This window comes from Neolamprologus multifasciatus, chromosome 15 (assembly GCF_963576455.1).
Source record: "Neolamprologus multifasciatus chromosome 15, fNeoMul1.2, whole genome shotgun sequence".
In the NCBI taxonomy this organism is placed as follows: domain Eukaryota; kingdom Metazoa; phylum Chordata; class Actinopteri; order Cichliformes; family Cichlidae; genus Neolamprologus; species Neolamprologus multifasciatus.
Genome location: NC_140453.1, coordinates 20,741,605 through 20,761,678, shown reverse-complemented (window position 1 = coordinate 20,761,678; position 20,074 = coordinate 20,741,605). Strand labels below are relative to the sequence as shown.

General features: G+C 40.6%; 1 protein-coding gene across 1 annotated transcript; it reads right to left on the bottom strand.

Annotated features, from left to right (window-relative positions):
* Positions 1-312: 312 nt before the first annotated feature.
* Positions 313-18,600, bottom strand: rfx6 (regulatory factor X, 6). The gene is made up of 20 exons (XM_085131805.1): positions 17,925-18,600; positions 14,179-14,335; positions 13,227-13,350; positions 12,859-12,920; positions 12,656-12,733; positions 12,319-12,346; positions 11,547-11,654; positions 11,330-11,407; positions 11,136-11,249; positions 10,548-10,597; positions 9,683-9,842; positions 9,441-9,585; positions 9,182-9,291; positions 8,503-8,620; positions 7,267-7,389; positions 6,642-6,845; positions 5,451-5,760; positions 4,930-5,294; positions 3,148-3,351; positions 313-966 (listed from the first exon to the last, which is right to left on the bottom strand). The coding sequence occupies exons 1-20, from the start codon at positions 18,079-18,081 to the stop codon at positions 788-790; spliced, it is 2,874 nt and encodes a 957-aa protein (XP_084987931.1). The 5' UTR covers positions 18,082-18,600; the 3' UTR covers positions 313-787.
* Between the last annotated feature and the right edge of the window lie 1,474 nt (positions 18,601-20,074).

Sequence of the window (20,074 nt, the reverse complement as noted above, 5' to 3'; positions counted from 1 at the left end):
GTCATAATTAGAAGAATCTGACCTTTCTAAACCTTGCTCTCATAGTATGATTTTAATTCTTCAAAATATAAAAACTGATTTGTTTAAAGTTTTAAAGAACAATAAGGCAATGAGGAAACTTGGTGCATAAAAAAATTTCATTACCAAGGCAACAGCCTTTAGCTCTAAATGAGTATTGTTTAAAAAAAAACAAAAAAAAAAACTGTGATAACAGCAGAAATGTTTCACATTTTTAAGTCTAGACTGATGAGTTATAAGTCAGGGCAGACCAGGTGTTTTTCACTTGCTGTGCAGTCAGTGGAAAGTAAACGGTTCCATTTTCCAAAGCTTTATTTACAACTTCTTGCACACAGAAAAAACACTGAAGGAACAAAAGCAGTGTTTGCTGTTATTTCCAATCTGGAAAAATTACCAATTAAAAAACACAGTTGTGGATGAAGAAGAAACAACTATTTTGAGGAGTCTGCGTGTATTTAAATATATTTAAATAAGATTTTTGTTAAATATAAATATCTTTATGTTAGCATAGGTATCAAAGGCTGGCTTCCTGATAAAACTGTTATCAGAGGTGAACTGTTTTTCATCAGCACCGCATGCTGGAGTGTCCTGGTGGCTGAGTGAAGATTCATACTGTACCTTGCAGCTTGCGTGTTTGCTGTAGTGAATTTAGTAGAATCTTACATGTCGTTACCCTTTGTCAGCCCACTGAGCTTGTTGCTTTTTTATAAACCAAACCATCCTACACGGCAGTACTGGCACATACGTCGCTCCATGGATGATGGATCCATCATTGCACTCCTCCTGTCCCCATGAACACAGTGTTGATGGGGGGCAGCGAGGACACCAGGTCCTGGACCTCAGAGGATGCTGTCACACGCTGCTGAGAAAGCAAAGATTCCTGCGAGGCGAACTGAGAGGGAAGTCCAAACATGCAGGGGGCAGATCCCGACGAAGAGAGGGAGTGATCTGAGGAAAAGACAGCAGACGTGTTTCAGTTTCTTACACAGGATATGAAGATGAATCCTTCTTTCTTTGTGTCTTCATGGATTGTTTTTGCTCTTATGAAAATTTCTTTTGCGCTTCAGAGCTTTTCTTTCAATGTCTGATGGCCATTTAAATGGTTTCCTCTGGATCAAAAAGAACACATGATTTAAATCCCTTGCAGTACCTTTATGACCACCAGTGGGGTCATGAGAAGAATCCAACCAGCTCTCATTAACAGAAAGTCAATTACTGCTGTTTTGTTAAAGCTGCTAGCATCTCACAGTTTGTCTTTGTCTATTGGTGCCATGATGTAGCCAATTTATGGCAACACTAAGACGAGTCTTAGTCTTAGAGCTGTGCGTGATTCTTTATCCAATCACGCACAGCGTTAACTTAGCTTGTTTTTCAGTGTCAGGAGAAACTGGAGCTATAAACTCCACACAGCAGAACTCTAACTAGTGTCCTCTTGTTGTGAGTTAACACACCTAACCACTAAGCTATCATGTTGCTAACAAATAGCACAGTTTCCTTGGTGATACACTAACATCATTTCAGCCAGTGACGTGTAACCAAGCTTCCAAATCTATGAGATGGTGAATGGGGAGAATCCATAGAGAATCACTGCTATACCAGTCTAACAGAGTTTTATGTTTATGCTAAACTGCTGTCAAACTCTGCTGTGCACACCTTCCAACAAACCCACCCTGACGTGGAAGTGGAAGTGGACTTATATTCATGAAGTACAACGGTGCAGCTGAACTGTGCATGACATGTATATTTTACTTTTCTGTGCACTTTATTTGTGTTTATCTAGCGAATTATGAGTTACATTAATCCTACCAAGTCGTTTCAAGTTGAAGTGGACCTCTGCACATTTTTAGCATGATATTATTTTAGACAGTTAAAAATAATCCTTATTTAGCTTATCCTGGGTCTAGTGTATTCCTTTGGTTTATCCTCTGTCTGAGCTGCTTCAGCTTCCTTCCCAGCAGAGGCTTTGAACAGCTACGGCTGTTGTGAGCCTGAGGTAACCATATGAAGGAGATTCACCGTCACTAAAATCATGATGTTCCAATGGTAGAAAAAAACCTGTCTGAAACAGAGCATTTAGAGCAGGCTGACGTCTGAGCTTGTGGTTCACAGAGATGTTTTGAACATACACTAACCTTGTTATATGTTTTATATGGGGTTTTTTTTGTTGTTTGTTTATTTTTTTGCCTGTCCCATTTGGATCTTTAGCCATCAGAATTGTTGTCTGAAGGCCAAGAAAGATGCCAAGCTGATTTACTTTACCAACTGGATCATCATGGCCATTGGTCCATTTGATTGACCTTTGTTATAATTATGTATTTATTTGATTTGATTTTCGGTTGTTACAACACCATCACAATAAACTAGCTAACAGTAGATAACAGTAGATACTAAATATAACATGTTATTGTGCAGCACGCAAGATCGACAGCACACAATGTGCTTTGAGGCAGCAGCCAAGAAAGGTGTAGTTTGTGTCTGTGAACACCCGTGTGTATACATCTGTGTGCACACCTGTGTGGATCAGCACACTTGTATTCAAAAGGTTTCTCCATGTAACGATCTGCTAGGGAGTGTGGGGAGCCATAGCCCCATCCCCCAGGGCATGAAGCAGGTATGGAGGAGATCTAGGCCCCAGACATCCAGAGGCCCCAGAGTACGAGGACCCAAGGAGAACCACCACAGGGGCAACCGTGCCACCCTCCTGGGAAGAGCTGAGGAGAGCCCCAAACGAGAGGTCACACAGCAGCCACGGAGCAGAGGCCAGAGGGGGTTGCAGTGACGTGCCCGCGGGTCTGCCAGGAGCCAGCTGTGCCAGAGAGGACCGAGCCTCAGGCCTAGAGCCCAGACCGCCTTCTTATCTGCAGTAGCAGGGAGGTCCCGCATCCCAGACCCCAATCTGACGGCCAGCACCTCCTCCCAGCCCCCCAGCCCCAATGGTTAACAGAACGGGGGTGAGCAGCCTACAGTTTACTAGCACAATAGTTTCTCTCCAAGCTTCTTATTTAGAAAGCAGAGCTCCTCTAGCAGCTCACAGTAACAAAAGAAAACCCTCAGATGTCTCCAATGGTGTATCCCTATGAGCCTACTCCCCATCCTGCAAAGCTGCTCCCATTACTCCTCTGTGCTCACCTGCTCCGTTTTCTGCCTCACTGTAAAAGGCTCCTGCCGTTTTCCTTCCTGGCTCGTCCAAGATGTTGAGTGGATCGTGGACTTCGGAGTACGTCGAAGGGAAAGGACGCAAACTGCCAATGCTGCTGATGACAGACACATGCTGGTCAACCAGTGATGTCATGCGCTGGCTCTCCAGGTAACTGCTGTTCCCATAATAACCTGCTGAAAGAGAAAAGTGTTTTCCAATGATGTACAGTTTGGTAAGAACCTTTTTTACTTTTTTTACTGTGTAAAAAATTGGGTGTGCTTTCCTTGATGGTGCATTTAAAAAGATCCACTACAATTATAGTCACCATCATCCCCCACATTGAGACATCTGGTGTTATTGTGCACAACAGTTATTACAGTTCATTTAAACACATTAAAATCATTGTACATAAAATGCTGGTTCCAAACTTGGGTATCAGGGATGCTCAAGAGGCCAGAAAGATCTGAGTGGAAGAAATCAAATTTACAGTTGATTCACAAAATATCTAAACCTTTCACTCTGTGCAGACTGAATTTATAACAAGTATGCTTAGTCTTTATCAGTCAGAGTTTAGCCCGATATCCATAAATAGAAATTTTACACTGGATTCTTTCATATCTGGTTTCTGAAGATCAAATCAATCACAGATTTTATATTAAACTCTCTGAGGCATAAAATGTAATTTCCAGTCCTGCAAATGTGTCCATCTGCATATGCTTTTCTATGTGGACAGCAAACAGAGAGGGGCTTTCACCCACCACAAATGTGCAGCCCTTTAAAATCTCATCTGCAAATAGCTGGACAGGGATGATGAATGCATCCATCAAATGCTGCTTGGTTGACAAGTGGGCTGGCATAGGACAGTTCACCAGAGGTGGGAGAGGAGCCAAAAAAAACATCAAAGATTTTTTTTTTAAAAATACAGCAGTGGACATTTTCACTGTTTTTAACACTCAGTTTCACCTCAGCTCTTTGTATGTTATAATGTGGCTCTTCTCCACAGCTAGGTGAAGGACCAAGAGCAGCACAATCAAGAGTAGCCCACAGACTGCTTGTACCACACATTTTGCGCACTGCCTTCATCTACAAACACTCTCTGCAGGTAGACAGACAGTCGGTGGTTCGCACTCAAGCATAAAACAAGCATCTGTCATCATAGGTGGTTCCCCTGTACTTTGGAGAAGGGCAAAAACTGACTTTTTCAGGAAAGAATAAGCTTTGATGTCAGTTAGTATGATTATTTCTTTGAACACTAATTGCCAATATACACATACATTCTAAGCCTGTATTGTTAGAGATAGGATTAGGATCATAGTAGTCACCAATGATGACTTTGACCTCAGACGCTTAAGATGCTCAGACATTATATTCAAGGCATTGCAGTTTATGAGGACCTTAAGTCAGGTACCAGCATCAGCGATCTGCAAAATTGCTATTTTCAACACTGGTATCATGCCAGCACTGTATAGAACTTAAATGAGCATCATAGGGCTGAATATAAAAGCATGACCAAGCACGAGACAAGAAAAACCAATGATAAGAAAATGAGTGGCTTAAGGTTGCTACACACCAAACATTTTGCTAAAATAACAACACGAAAATTTCAAATTTTTCAGATTGAAACTTGACGTGTAATTTCTATACACACCGAGCGTGCTGCATTTTGCAGAAAATCTGCCCTAAAAAAACTCACATATAAAACATTTGCAGGGATTTTATGCATCCGGTGTTTAAAAACATTTAGACTGAGGCCACAGTTTGGGAATCCTTACCACTTGGTCCTGTGACAGAATACGTCTGTGCCTGACATCCACCACCAGGAAGGTTCAGTCCAGTCTCCACAAAGCCAAACCCCTCAGCTGAATCCAGAATCTGGGCTGCAACCTGAGGGTCAAGTCCCTGTTCACTGTGAGCTGGATCTGAACCTGAAGTGTAGGCAGATGAGGGCCGGACTGCAGAAGCATAGGGTGCCAGGGAGCAGTTAGTGCTGCCGGATGAGTGATGGACAGGAGCAGGTTGATGATTGTAGAAGACGTTTTTATTCAGGTGCTGGTCGTTAAAGGAGGGGTACCGAGACAGGTGACAGGCAAGAGATGAAGCTTGAGACTGAACCGAAGCCAGACACTGATTCTGAGGCCTGGAACACAAATTAAAATTATTTTGGCAGAAAGTTTAAACAGAACTGTCAATAAAAGTTTGTTGTAGCTCATGACTTAATGGTAATTATCAGATTTGTTCCAATGCAGATAAATAAATAAAATGCAAAATACCAAATAAAATGAATGAAACTGACCTGAGAGCAGATTGGTAGTTTGGGGTTGACGAGTTGCTGGCTGGAGGAAAATAACCGGAGGTGGTTTGAGGTAAACAATGGTACAGGGTCTCCGTGTATGAAGAGCAGGGGCTGGGCTGGGTCATAGCACTGAGAGATGAAAGGCAGGAGGAAGAAGAGGAGGAGCAGGTGGTGGAAGAAGAAGAGGACATCAGGGGCCTTCCTGCCATGGGCCCCTGATTGATGACAGAACCTCTGTGAACTAATCCCGCTGGAGAGATTGGGGGGGTCATGAGGGGGCCGCTGACCTGAGAGAAGTCCATCTGAGGACCTGATTGTGGATGAAGAGGGATACGACACTTAGAGGCCTAAAGAAACCAACATCAGACATATGCTTACAGGAGTTTTAAAAGTTTTTCGTAACAAAACAAAGAACTCAGAGTTAAGACCGAGAGGCTTTGTTATGTAACCTTTACAGTAACATCACAAGCTTCTAACACATTAAAGTGACAACAACCCGGAACCTTGGTTATCTATCATAACCCCGTGTGTCTGAGGGCTGGATGTTGCATTAGCTCATCTGGTGGAAAAGAGTGCTACTCAGAAAAAAGCTAACCTTATGATAGATTGCACTTTTGTTCAGCATCACCATCAAGACTTTTCAGCATTTTTATGATGAGTGTATGCTTCCCTAAAACATACCTCAAGTTAGAGGTGAGCTTGTTTACACGGACCTGTTAAAACATTGTTTTATTCAACTGAGCAGGAGTGCAGGACACACTAGTACATCAGTGGGCTGATATTTTTGGGGGACACCTGATATGACATCTGCTTTATTTTCACTATATGAATAATTTTGTATTTGTAATTGTCCATAATTAAGTACAACTGTTCTAGTTCACTTTAGCACTTTAATTATTTATCCATCAAAATGTACCCAAAAAGCCTAAACTTTTGCTCATTTGAGGATTTACAGAAGACCTAATGATAGCAGATGTCCCTGAAGGGAAGAGCAGCCAAATTTAAATTACGTATGATTCCTGTTTTTTAAACATGAAGCTGTCAAAACTTTCGATTACAATTCGTATTGTATCGCTGATTATTGTTTTTTGATTAACCCAAAAGACCACAGATTAAAACATATTTTATATGATTTAATCGTAGAAAACATTTTTTAATGTGACAGAAAATCCGAAATGTCTTTTCTTTTACCAGAAACTATGAAGTCAGAGGTTTCAGTCCCCTGATAGATGACAGTTTTTCCCTCCAGGCTTTGCTGATTGGTGGACAGAGACATGTAGGCGTGTTCTCCCAGAGACTCGTTCTTTACCGGCTGGTCCGTGGCAGCAGTGGCCTTGCTGCGATTTGCTAGGAAGCAGGAACTGGGCGAGGCCATGAACGCCGCTTTACTGGCATCTGAAAGTGATGTGAATAACATGAGGAACCTCTGATAATAATCTGGGTGTTTAAATGTATTACACCGCACACGGGTCATGAAACTAAAACATACATGAACATGAGTCTCATGTTCATATAAGATAAGATATCTGAGGTTAGAAACGTCCTTATTACTCTCTAATTTTATTTTATCACACATTAACACTTGTAAATCCACTATTAATGTACTAAAACATATATTAATTCTATTTTTACTGCACTGTAGGGCGTCCTGCATAAAAAGCTGGTACCCCAGGGGTTTTTTTTTTTTTATCTACATCCAGGTTTCGATTCATCTATTTACTACATTCATAATAATTACGGTCTTTAAACAGTAGTGGACCTGCAGTCAATTTGAGTTAATTATGGATCTCTGAGCAGCTGAAATGATTTTTGATACCTGCATTTTTCATGTATTTGTCCAGCAGGTTCTGAAGGTCCTGCTCTTTGTCGTTGTTGAACTGAGTCTCCAGAGCCAACAGGATGTACTCGTCCAACAGCATCCTGATCAGATGGAAGGAACCTGTTGCAACACAAACACTTTATGTATCTACAAATATACCACAGTCCAAAAGCGCTGCGACTTCAGCTGAGTGCCTGCGTCATGCTTTTTCCTCTATCTGCTGTGTGATCTTTAAAATCAATCTGCTCTCTGTTTGACCTGCAGAGTCACAGATTCAGCTGGACTTTAAAACAGAGAGGGAGAACGAACTACCAAATGGTCAGTGTTTATTCACACACACACGCACACACACACACACACCCCTGCATAGTGTTTAAACAGAGAGCACACGACCTACAGATAAGACTGTGTGTAATCAAGGCAAGTCTGGCCATTACAATTTATGATGCTATTGTAGCAATCTGCTCAGAGCTAGCTTGTATTAGACCTGTGTGTGTGTGTGTGTGTGTGTGTGTGTGTGTGTGTGTGTGTGTGTGTGTGTGTGTGTGTGTGTGTGTGTGTGTGTGTGTGTGTGTGTGTAGATTCACTAATGGACAAGAAAGCAGTGGCAAATTCATATCTGAGCAGCACAAATATTACAAGTATTACAAATATCACGAGCGATATGCAAACAACAAAAGACATTTAACTGGACCTATCAAAGCTTTTCCTTATTTCCTCGCATAAATAGAACTGTGCAAAACTCTTGAGTCATTTCTCATTCCTTTATATTTTGCTTCCAAAGACGCAGATGGTTTTCTAGGGGAATTTTTAAGCAACAGTTAAGCTTGAGCAACAGTTCTCCAGACTTTCTGAAGATGCCTCAAAGTTTTTCTTTGGACATTGGACTGCTTTTTCACTCATTTCCATTCCTCTTACCTGAACATTTTTCCAAGCAAAACATAAAGAAATAAAGAAATGTCTCAAGACTTTTGCACAGTCCTGTATATACTAATAAAAAAGGTGGTTACTCATATTAAACATGGCAAAAAGCTTATAATAATGAGATCAGCATATGTACAAATAACCCTGGTGGTTAAAAGCTCAGACTTCAGGCAGTTTTTTGTACACCCTGGTGTGTGTCTGCAGAGGAGAGCATCTGTAAAGCTTCCTTATCCCCTTGCTGTGAAATTTACACTCACTGTCATTTTAAATTAACTATCAGGTGTGAGCGAACTTCTCGGATGTTCTTACCAAAGCTAGAAGCATTGTTGAGTGTGAGCGTGTGCATCACTCTGGCACCAAAGAAACTCCACCTGAGGAGGAAATCCTGAGCGCGCTTCTTCACTGACCGGCCGCTCTGTTTACCAGGCTGATCGAAACACAAAGAGAGAAAAAACAATCCTCTGGTTTCATGGCAGGACCACAAGGCAGTATATAAAAGATGGACATGGCTTCGTGGTTTGACAAGTTAATTTGGAAGTGCCTTGAACACTTCCCTGGTGGTCTTTGTGCCAGCAGTGGGCGCATCCTGTGGTTTCAAAAAGTTAATGGGAAAATGGCCTTCTGGTATCACTATCTAAGACTGCAGTAAAGACTATCTAGAGGAATTCATGATGTAAACAGTTGGTTTGGAGTCTTAACAAACAAATCGTAATGTTCATTTTTTAAATTCTGATGTCTATTCATGTCCAGGAGGAGGATAAAACAGGGTTTACTTTGGGCCTAACTACTGTATGACAGTACAGTAGCAACTACTGCTCGCTTGTCATGACTGTTTTCAAATCACAAAAATGGCAATGTAAAAATGCTCAAGGCTTCACAACTTGACCTCACTAACCAAAGAGTGATGTCACGATGGCTATATTCTTCTTTGAAATGCCGTCTTTGGTATCCACACAAATACAGGGACACTCAGGTGAACAGCTTTTACCTTGATGACTTTATGCTCCACCACAGAGTCCAACCACTCGATGAAGGACTCCACTGTGGCGTTTTTTCTCAGCAGCTCCTTCAGCTCCTGAAAGACTGTAATAGAGTCATCTAGGCAAACAAAGGAAATAAAGAAAGGAGAGAACAGGAAGAGAAAAGTTATTCCTAACAGGAGGTTCTCATTTTCAGTGTAACAACAGAAACTGTACAAAAGTACAAATCATTTTAAATATGAGGCTGATGCTGTGCTTGAATCTTACACTCAGAGTAGATATCCGGGTCCTGATCTCCATTAACGGTTACGCTGAGAAGAGGCTGCGAGCTAATGCTGCTAAGATCCACATTGTCGATATCCAGCACCATACTGGTCACTACAGCCTGGTCGAAAAGCGCTGGGCGTGCTATCTGGATTAACGGAAAGAGAAAAAAAAACTCAAGAAGTTTTTAGCATGCTTGTTTTAAGATGCTGGTGTACACTGTCTTCTGTTGTATAATGTTATACCTGCGCCAGGTGTAGGAATGAGGTCTGTCTCTTCAGGGATGAAACAAAGCGGCGTGCTATGGGAAGCTTCTTGGCTGCGAGGCATTCGGGGAGGTTTTCCAGCGAGGAGGCCAGCCAGTGCTCCCAGTGTTTGGCAAAGTTGCGGATATCTGCCAACAGACTGGAAACAGAAACATCCTCAATGTGTAGATTTGCTGATTTTTAAAAATCTCTGTCGGACTATTTTAAAATGTAACAGCAACATCCCGTGTCTCTACAGTTTAAAAAAGGATATTTTTAGGATCCAGGCTGTCTTGAGGAAAGTTTAAGATAAGATAAGACTTCATTGATCCCACACAGGGGACATTTGTGCTTTACCACAGCTCAGGTACAGCTAGCAGAAGAATACAAAGAGTAAACCAAGAATATAAAGTCAAGAAATACAAAATAAATAAGATAATATACAATACAATATATACAACAGTAGCTGAGGTTCTATGTACACGCATACAAGGTATATGTGTATATAAGGTTTGTGGAAGTATGCAAGTAATAAATTTCAACTATTATACTTCTAGTATTACCATGTAAGCAATAGATATCTATAAGTATAGACATGTACATGCACACACACGTACAAATACACATACATCCATACCCACTAAATATACATATATTTACACATATACATGCACATGTCCATACTTATATATGATGCAATTTGCATGAACTGGTGACCGTGGATGACCAATGAATCCATTTTGAGTTATTTTGCATCATTTTACATTATTTTGCATTTTATAAAAATATTACAAATCCTTGTTTGTTTGCTTGTTTTTCAAAAGTACATCAGATGAACATTACAAGCACAGCTGAAGTTACAAACCTTTCAGGCATTTCCTGCATTGTGGCAGGAATCAGAACATCTGTTAAAACCTGAGAAAACAAAAGACAAATTACAAGAGAACAACAGGGAGACGATTTAAATGTTTATAGAAGACTCCTCTCCTTCTTGCTCAGGGATGTTAATGAGACTTTTTTTCTGTAACCGGAAGGTCGCCGGTTCGATCCCCGGCCTCTCTGTCCTGGTCGTTGTGTCCTTGGGCAAGACACTTTACCCTACCGCCTACTGGTGTTGGCCAGAGGGGCCGATGGCGCGATATGGCAGCCTCGCTTCTGTCAGTCTGCCCCGGGGCAGCTGTGGCTACAACTGTAGCTGCCTCCACCAGTGTGTGAATGTGTGTGTGAATGAATAGTGGCATTGTAAAGCGCTTTGGGTGCTTTAAAAAGCGCTATATAAATCCAATCCATTATTATTATTTTAACTCATGCTAAGCTACTCTAATAGAGTCCAAGAAAAAAGAACTATGTTATAGTAAATAAGCAAAATCAATACTTTCAAAATGCTTGAGAAACGTTCCGGCTTTCACAAATAATAAACTGTCAAAATAAAAAAGAGATTTTTTATTACAACCTTATAGAGAATGGAGTCACAGACACAGAAGATGTCGACTATAACGGGGTTTTCCAGCAGCGGCAACAGATGGTCCGGCATTCCCTGCCAGAAATGGAGCAGAAAATTCTGGATCTGAAAGAAAGATTATTCGAAGAGCTTACTCAGCTTGAAGTCATGTTTAAATTTATATATTTAAAGTCATTTAAACAAACCTCCTCAAAATTGACATTTATGGCATTATCCAGGATGCACTGGCAGTGTGTTTTATACATCATAATCAGAGTGTCCACCTGAAGAATAAAAAATTAAGTTACCAGACTTGAAACAGTAACCGAATCAACTACTTTAACTGGAATACTCTATATTGTTGGGGTAATTACATAATTACGTGTGCTATACCATTTTATAGAAAGCGATTCATCAGCAAACCTTTTCTCTGGAAATATTTCCTTGCAGGAGAAGATGCTGGGCGCTGGGGAAGTCTGGGAGCAGCGTTCCAGTTTTAGAGCTCAAAGAGTATTTCCTGGTGAAGCCACCCTGCAAAATATATTACAGAAGATATTAAATGGTCTGTATTTGTATAGCGCTTTACTTGGTCCTAAGGACCCCAAAGCACTTTACACAATCATCCACACACACACACACACACACACACACACACACACACACCACACACACACACACACACACACACACACACACACACACACACACACACACACACAGGTGATGGTAAGCTACTGACAGAGGCAAGGCTGCCGGACACTGGCACCACCGGGCCCTCTGACCACCACCAGGAGGCAACGGGTGAAGTGTCTTGCCCAAGGACACAACGACCGAGACTGTCGGAGCCGGGGCTCGAACCGGCAACCTTCCGATTACAAGACGAATGCCCAACTCTTGAGCCACGATCGCCCCATATATTACATTTACTGAAAAGTTTTTATTATGATTTGAAACTATGAATTTACTAATATGTCAGTGATGTTGCTTTATAAAACTACTTTAATGAGTTCAGTGAACTCACAGCAGTTCTGTCACAGAGCTTAAGATGTTTAATGAAGCCTAAATTAATAAAACTTATATTTCTGATTTATTTCTGTTTAGTTTATCATAATAAAAAAAGACAAATTCCTCTAAATTCCTGTGTAATATGTTTATAAAATGCTTTTCAATAATTTAAATTAAAAGTGAATATTACCTCATTTTTGAGCTTGCTCCCTGAAAACCTGTCATCAAAGCAGAATTATTTGGATTTTACATTCAGATGGAAGTTTTTTTCAAAATTCAGAAAAGTGTGAATTTGATCAAATAAAATAAGAACAAAACAATAAATGCAAACATAACAACGGTATTATTTGACATCCAGAGATGATCTTGTTTATACATTATTCAGAATCTCCTAATAGAATACTAATGGACACAGTAAACTGGTGGAAAAATCAGGTAATGTAAAGAAATGAAAGCTTCTGTAGATGTAAGGAAAACAGTACATGATTGTTGGAATAAGGGAATTGGTGAGAAGCTTTTAAAGGTACCTGGTCAAACCTTTTCCAGAATAAACAGAGTGATAGTAAGCGCTGCTCTCTTTGATGCCGATTCCATAGTAATGATATCTTTAAAAAATAAAATAGGTAATAATGTCAAACACTAACCAAACCTTTATTGAAGGAAATGCTGTTATGTTGTGTTGTATTATTTATTCATTGTGTGTCGCATTAGAAGGTAAATGTTGCATTACTTGGAGTGTCCTCTGGTGCCGAGTCTTCTTGTTGTCAGGAGAGGAAACTTCTGTCGGATTGTCTGAGAAGGTGAAATCTTTTGGTAAGATCAATCACAAGTTCATTTTCACAAAACTACTGTTTTTATGTCAGATTTTAATGTTGTAATTTATTAAATCAATCAACAGTCTACAGTGACTTTATAATACATGTAATGTGTATAAACCGGATGTGTAGGGTTTGTAAGAAGGTGCCTTTAAGGTTTAGTAAGTAAAAGCTGGGACTTCTAAGTTTTTTTAAAGACACATAAAATAAGTCAAAGAACCGTATCTTTAACTAAACAGTGCATAAAACACATGAAGAGAATAAATGAGAATACACCTCACACCTTTCCAAATGTAGCAGCACAGGCCGGCTCCAGCTTCTCTTTCCTGCAGAAGTCCAGATAGTGGGCATAGAGGATGCATCGAGGCAGACACACTCCTTCACACACTATGTAATTCTCCTCCAGCCTGGTCACACACAAAATCTCTCTTATAGAGTTATCAGAACAACGCTTGAAACGTTCACTGATTGCAGCATATTCAAATAAAGCTCTGGCTAAATAACAAAGAGGAAAAAACAGTAATCTAAAATGTTAGATCCAGATACACTGAACAAAAAGTACAGCTTTATTGGGACCTATAAGATAATAGTGCATGAAAAAAAGTCAAAAGAGCAGGAAGAATTTAATATGACGCATGTAGAATGGAAAAAGTAAGAGTACTAATACCACTCCTGATGGCTGTTTTTAGTGCATTGCAAATAATAGTAAATCTTTTCATGAGGAATTTCTTCTGATGTCTTACTGAACCTTTTTCTTACTTAACTGATTGTTTGGTTTTGGAAAAAAAAAATCATCCCAAAGGAAAATTATTTGAATCAAACAAGAATTTTGTACATGTGAGAAACTGGGAATATGTAAGATTATGTTTATATCAAGTATCATGTTTTACAATGTTATTTTTATAAAGCACTCTAGAATAGCAAAGAAGAAGTATAGCGGAGTCCCACAGGGATCAGCTTTAGGCCCTGCGCTGTTTACTCCATATAAAGGAGATATTTCTATCATCCAAATAAGTGCTGTTTATTATTATGCATCTTATATTCTACTGCTCAGACCCATAGAGATAGCTCAGTAGGTAAAAGTGGTCGCCCCATGATCAGAAGGTCGGTGGTTTGAATCCACTGAATGGCTACCCTGAGGCAACCCTGAGAGGGATAGATAGAGGGATAAACACGGCCACAACCAACATTAGTAGGTAGTTAGTGTTCATACTGTGTGTCACTAATACTCTTACCACTGCAGTGTGAGCTGGGTCTGTTTTTTCTTGTCCTTGATGATCTGACTGATGGTCTTCCTGGAGGAAGGAATACTCTGTTTGATGCTCAGGTCTGAGTTCAAGTCCACCAGGTCTTGATCTTCCTCAGATGACGGTGTCTCATTACTTTCCTCCGCTTCTGATACAAACAAATACAGGGCAGAGTGGCATAAGGTGAAAAATGTATACCATAATTTACATATACTGTATACTATAGTCATAATACATAAGATATCTACAAAAAGATACCAGTACTCAAATTATCACTGAACATAAAAAAGTGGTTTTAATTTTTATTAATTGCAAATATACAGAATCTCTTTTACTTTAAGGTTTTAGCTGTTTGATAAGAAGGACTGAGTTAGTCTTGCATTTAGTCTTTTAATAACACATCGACTCTGCTCCCCTTTGTAAGAGCTTCATTTTATTCGTTATTACTGTAGGTATTGTTGCAGAGCAATTCTGAAGATGGGTCAGTAAATCGTCTGGTCTTCTGCTATAATGTTTAAAAAAATCTGAATATGCCCCAAACAAAACAATAAATAAATAAAAGGTAAAGAAGAGTTGTGTTAGATTTAATCTCAGTCTGCAGAAAATTACGTTTAAGTTAAAATTTATAATGAGCCCAACACCACCTCCTCGTCCATCCTAACAGCGAGCTTAAAGGATGAAAACCTTGTAAAAATATCCTGTGACTATTAACTGTCAGGACCTTGAATCAGTTGATTTCCTGTATATCTGAGGTGCTGTCTGAACATAGTTATTACTTTTCTTCACTAATGAAATATCATTCATGCAATTCTATGATTTATTTCAGTTCCAGTATTTCATCTTATCCTTGCTTCAAGGCTTTCCTTGTAAAATCTCTTTTTTTTAATCCACACTGGTTCTTGATGGGAATGAGGACAGTTTTCTTATTTCCAGCCTTAAGAAGGTGATTTTCTGTCATCATTTCTCAGATGATGTGTTTGCTGATGTGTACACAGTAAACCATAAATTACATGAGGAATTTTAAAGCAAATCAAATAATAAACTGTTACTTTCTGAAGCGCAGCATAGCAGGCCTTTCAAAGACATTTACTGTAATTGCATCTTGACTTGTTATTGTCCTCAGTGGGGACGTTTTAATTGCTTTTTGAAGGATTTTTTTTCTAAAGAATGTTTTTCTCAACAAGCAAGAACAAAGGACACTCCAGAGGAAGAAAAGAAACAAACCTGAATACTTTTAATGCCAGACTGTAACTGTAAAGACGGAAAACAGAAAGAATGAAAGAAGATGATCACTATAGCTAATCATAACAAGGCAAACGGTTTAAAAAGCCAAAACAAATGTATGACTACTCAGTCAAAACAACACAGTGCAGGTTATGTTAGATATGATGACACTGTTTACGTTTAGAACGATGCTTTAGGAGTTCATACAACAACATCTCCAAACTGGATAGCAGAGTTTTATGATAGAAAGCAGGTAGACGTTAAAGAAAAGCGAAAAACAATAGTTCACTATATAGTAAGTGAAACGACTAGTACTGGTTAAAAAAATTAAAGTAATAAAGCATAATAAAAATAGATTTTAATCTTCACACTTATTCTAAATAGTGTGTGTTTTAAGCACTATTTTTTGGAGGCACAGAGGATTCATTCACTTACTTGGAGGGATTTTACATCACACAGTTTTTTGGTTAAATAATGCCTGTAATTGAATCTCACATAGCTTGTGGTGTACCGCAAGGTTCAATTGTAGGTCCTGTTTTATTCTCTATTTATATTATTTCATTCGACCAAATTATGCACCCCAACCTCTCTTTTTATTGATGCAAAGACAACACAGAGCCTAGGTTACCCAAAAATCCTGAGTGTTTTCAACCCCACCAAGCCTGTTAGTTCCCTTGGCCCTTTGTGAATGAATATAAAGCCTGCTGACAGAAATTTTAGAGGTTTGGTTTGACTCATCTTAGCCTTGAACACACATGAAAACAACAAAAATAATCTCTAGAATAAAATCAGTTAATTTCTTTCTTTTCTTTCTTCTATCTCAAGGCTTGACAGCAACCTCTTCTCTCACACCTCCAACCTCAGAATGTTTTAGTTCATGTTCGTGGTGACTAGACACTACTGCATCGTTCACATGCTTTTAATTTTCTACTATTTAAAGCACACATAGGTCCAAACTCAAGGTGGATATCAGAAACCAAATACTGTATAAACCGCAGATTCTCAGGTAAAAACCTTCCAGCTGTCCCACAGTCAAGATTTCCATGTTCATTTCCATGAAGAACTCTATATTCTGAAATAACCTTGTGGTGGGGCGTGGTCTGCGGTGCCGTGCGGACGCACCTGCACCGTGCACCTGCACCTGCACCTTGGTGCCGTGCGGACGCACCTGCACGGCATCCGGAATCACGCCCGCCGTGTTAAAACACGGGGACTCAGGGGTTGGTGTGGGATTGTGGTGGTGTGATGCAAATATTAAATAAAGATGGCTCAAAACATGGATCTGTGGTCCCGTCGTGCCTTAATTCCACCACATTGGTGCCGAAACCCGGGAGGCGGCAAGACGGGCCCACAACAGAGCCAGGGAAGGCTCTGAGCCATCAGGGAAGGGAGGACAGCTCCTCCCTTCCCTGATGGCTGAGACGGCGGCTATCCAGCGGGAGCAGGCGGCGGAGGTGCGTCGCCAGCAGGAAGAGCTGTGGGACCAGACCGAGCGCCACCTGAAAAGGATTGGGGATCTGGCGGCGCTGCTCTGGGCCTGGGCGCCACCCCCACAGGGGTGTCCCCACGGTGGTGAAGCAGTGGAGGCACTTCAGCAACCGGAGGTGGTAGACGAGGGGCGCAGCGGTCCGCTTCGGCCGGAGGAGGAAGAGCAGCCGGGTGAAGGGCTGCTCATGCCGGGAGCGATGGAGGAGCCGCTCCAGTCGGAGGCGGCGGACGAGGCACGCGAGGGTCTACACCTGCCGGAGGTAGAGGAGCCGCTGCAGGAAGGGCTGCTTCAGCCGGGAGCGGCGCTCCAACCGGAGGCGGCGGACGAGGCGCGCGAGGGTCTGCGCCGGCCGGAGGAAGAGGAACCGCGCGAAGGTCTGCTTCTGTCGGGAGCGGTGGAGAAGCTGCTCCAGCTGAAGGCAGCGGACGAGGTACGTGAGGGTCTACACCTGCCGGAGGGAGAGGAGCCGCTCCGGGCTGGCCAGTCCAGCCTCGCTGCCACCAGTCGATTCTGCGCGCCTGACGTCTGCCCAGCCGCCTGTGTGCAGGAGCTCACGGCCATGCCTGTGGGGCCGTGTCCGCTTGCTACGCGGCCGCCCTCCGGACCAGCTTCGCCGTCGCCGCTGGATGCGCGGGCGGCCACCAGAATGGACGCTCCCCCGTCGCTTGGTCAGGGGCTGGGGGCGCCGATGTTTTGGGCCGAGTCTAGCCCCAGTTCGCGGGGGGGGGGGGGGGGGGGGGGTGTGTGTAAGGTTCGGCCTCAATCGGGCGATGGGGGTGTGTGATGGGGCGTGTATATGTGAACACATATAATAATGTGTGGGCCTGAGAAGCTTGTAAAGTAACCAAACACAAGAGAGTGTGTTTTACCAGAGCTGAAGTGAAAATGAGTCAAAAGGAACATGCGTAAAGATTCTGATTGAAGCATATAAACAAAACAAAAAAACCTGAGAAATTTTACATAAAATCAAGGATAAACAGTTTGAACCTCCAGCATTAACTGAACGTGGCTGCTTTGTTACCTGATTTAATTCCACAGTCGTCCTCCTGATGAAAGTGTGTCTGCCCGTTAAAGTCTGAGCATGTTTCCTTTGGCGAGTTGCACAATGTTCTGGTTAAAGAGCGAATAAGAAACACGCCGTCTCTGGTTGAACTTTCACTGCTGCGTTTCATCGGCATTGTGTAAGAAAAAGAAAAGAAGTAAAAGAAAAAAGTGAAGTTAGTCTGCTGTGTGAAAAAAATCCTCAGACACCAAATAAATCCTTAAGCGCTGTGTGCTATTCCCTCCATCACACAAGTCCAGAAAGAGATTAGATCGATCAGAGACACCATGTCCAGAGTTTCTCTATCAGGTAAAAAAGTGGAGAAAAACTCCCAGGCTTTCTCTGTGCGACCTCAGTGTAATAAAGCAGCGCTGTGAGAAGGCAGAGCTAATGAAGCCGTGGATGCATTCATCATATTTACAGAAGACTGGGGCTAATCCACTTTATTAATGATTAACAGAAAAACCCTCATCCATCTGTCCATCCATCTACCTTACCTCACACAGTCAGCTGGCCCTTTATACAGGGTTAAATACACATAAAACATGTGGGTTTAAGTCACACTCAATTCAATTCATCTGATCTTCATTTGCCTGAAAGCTGAATCTTGAAATGAATGTAACTGTGTGGCACTAGCAGAGTTAATTTAAAGCTTCTATTCTCTAATAAAAAAAATCAGCATAAACTTCTAGAGCTGCAGATTATTATTTTTGTTGCTGTATCAGCTGAAGTGTATTTAAGTTTTTTTTACGACCCATTTGTAGGTAAATACAGGTTTTTCCATTAATTAACGCCAGGTACCTAATTACAACAGAACTACCACATGACCATCATTAGAAACATCTGTGTTTACATTTTATTTCATGCTGAAATGGTTGCGGCACAATAGGTATATTAGTTGCTTTTACATTCCTTTATTTATTTCTGCGTCAATTACAGAACCACAGGCAATAACCTACACTGAGGAAACACTTAAAGATTGTCAAATTAAAAGCATACATCAGCAAATTTACTGTGAAAACTGAATAGTCGCTTCTTTCTGAAAAACACAACCTCTACAACAACCATGTATAAGATGTATATAATCTATATTTACTGGCCACCAAATGTATTGTCCAAAGGTATACCAGATTTTAAGGCAGTATTGCAAACGTAAACTGTGCACGTGATTCAATCTGACACTTCTAATATTTCAAAACAATTACATTTTCATCTTTTACAAATTTGTAGTTATAAATTGCTGGTTATTTTGGGAGATGCAGTTGTACCATATAGAGCAGTTCTTAGTTTGTATGTAAAGTGTAGAGGGTAGCCTAGAAACGCAGCTGGGAAGTAAACTGTGAGAATATAGTGGGGAAAAAAGTGTAAATTACAATCTACTAACAATACAATCACGAATCAATCATATTTTAAATTGTCAAAGCCGATAAAAATAACCAAACAACAAAAACACACTGAAAAAAATATGTTGTTGGATTTACTTAATTCAATGGTGGACATTTGTTGCACACAGATGTTTTGCTTTGGCAGCAACTTAAACAATTGAGTTAAATTAACACAATTTATTCATGTTCAATAAACCTGCGCAATTGTGTTGATAAAATGTGTTGATAAAATGTGACTTAAACATGTTTTGATGAAGTAATTTGAGCTCTTGGAATATTTTAATCCTTCACAATTTTTTCACTTTATCCCAACACCATTCAATAACTTTTACCCAATACTACTTGGTCACTTAAATACTACATGTTATCTTCAAATTACATTTTGCTATTATATTCTAGTTTCAAATACACAATTTTCAAATGGAGGCCTTATAACAGATTGTATTGTTCTCTTCCAAGATGGTTGCTGGCATCCACCAGTAACCTTTCAAAACAAAATGTCTAATTTCACTGCATTGACAGTAGGTAAAGAATTAAACTGACATTACTCCTCCACTGAATCTATATAAATCAACAGTTCAATAATGCCAGTTCTTCCGTGTTCTCTGGAATCAATCACAGCAAAGAAATTAGACAGTTTCTTTTAAAAATGTTACAGGACAATACAAAACATTCTATTTAAGGCCTCTGACGTCAAGATTCAGTTAAACAACAATTATAACTAAACAATTTGAGGTAATGTTA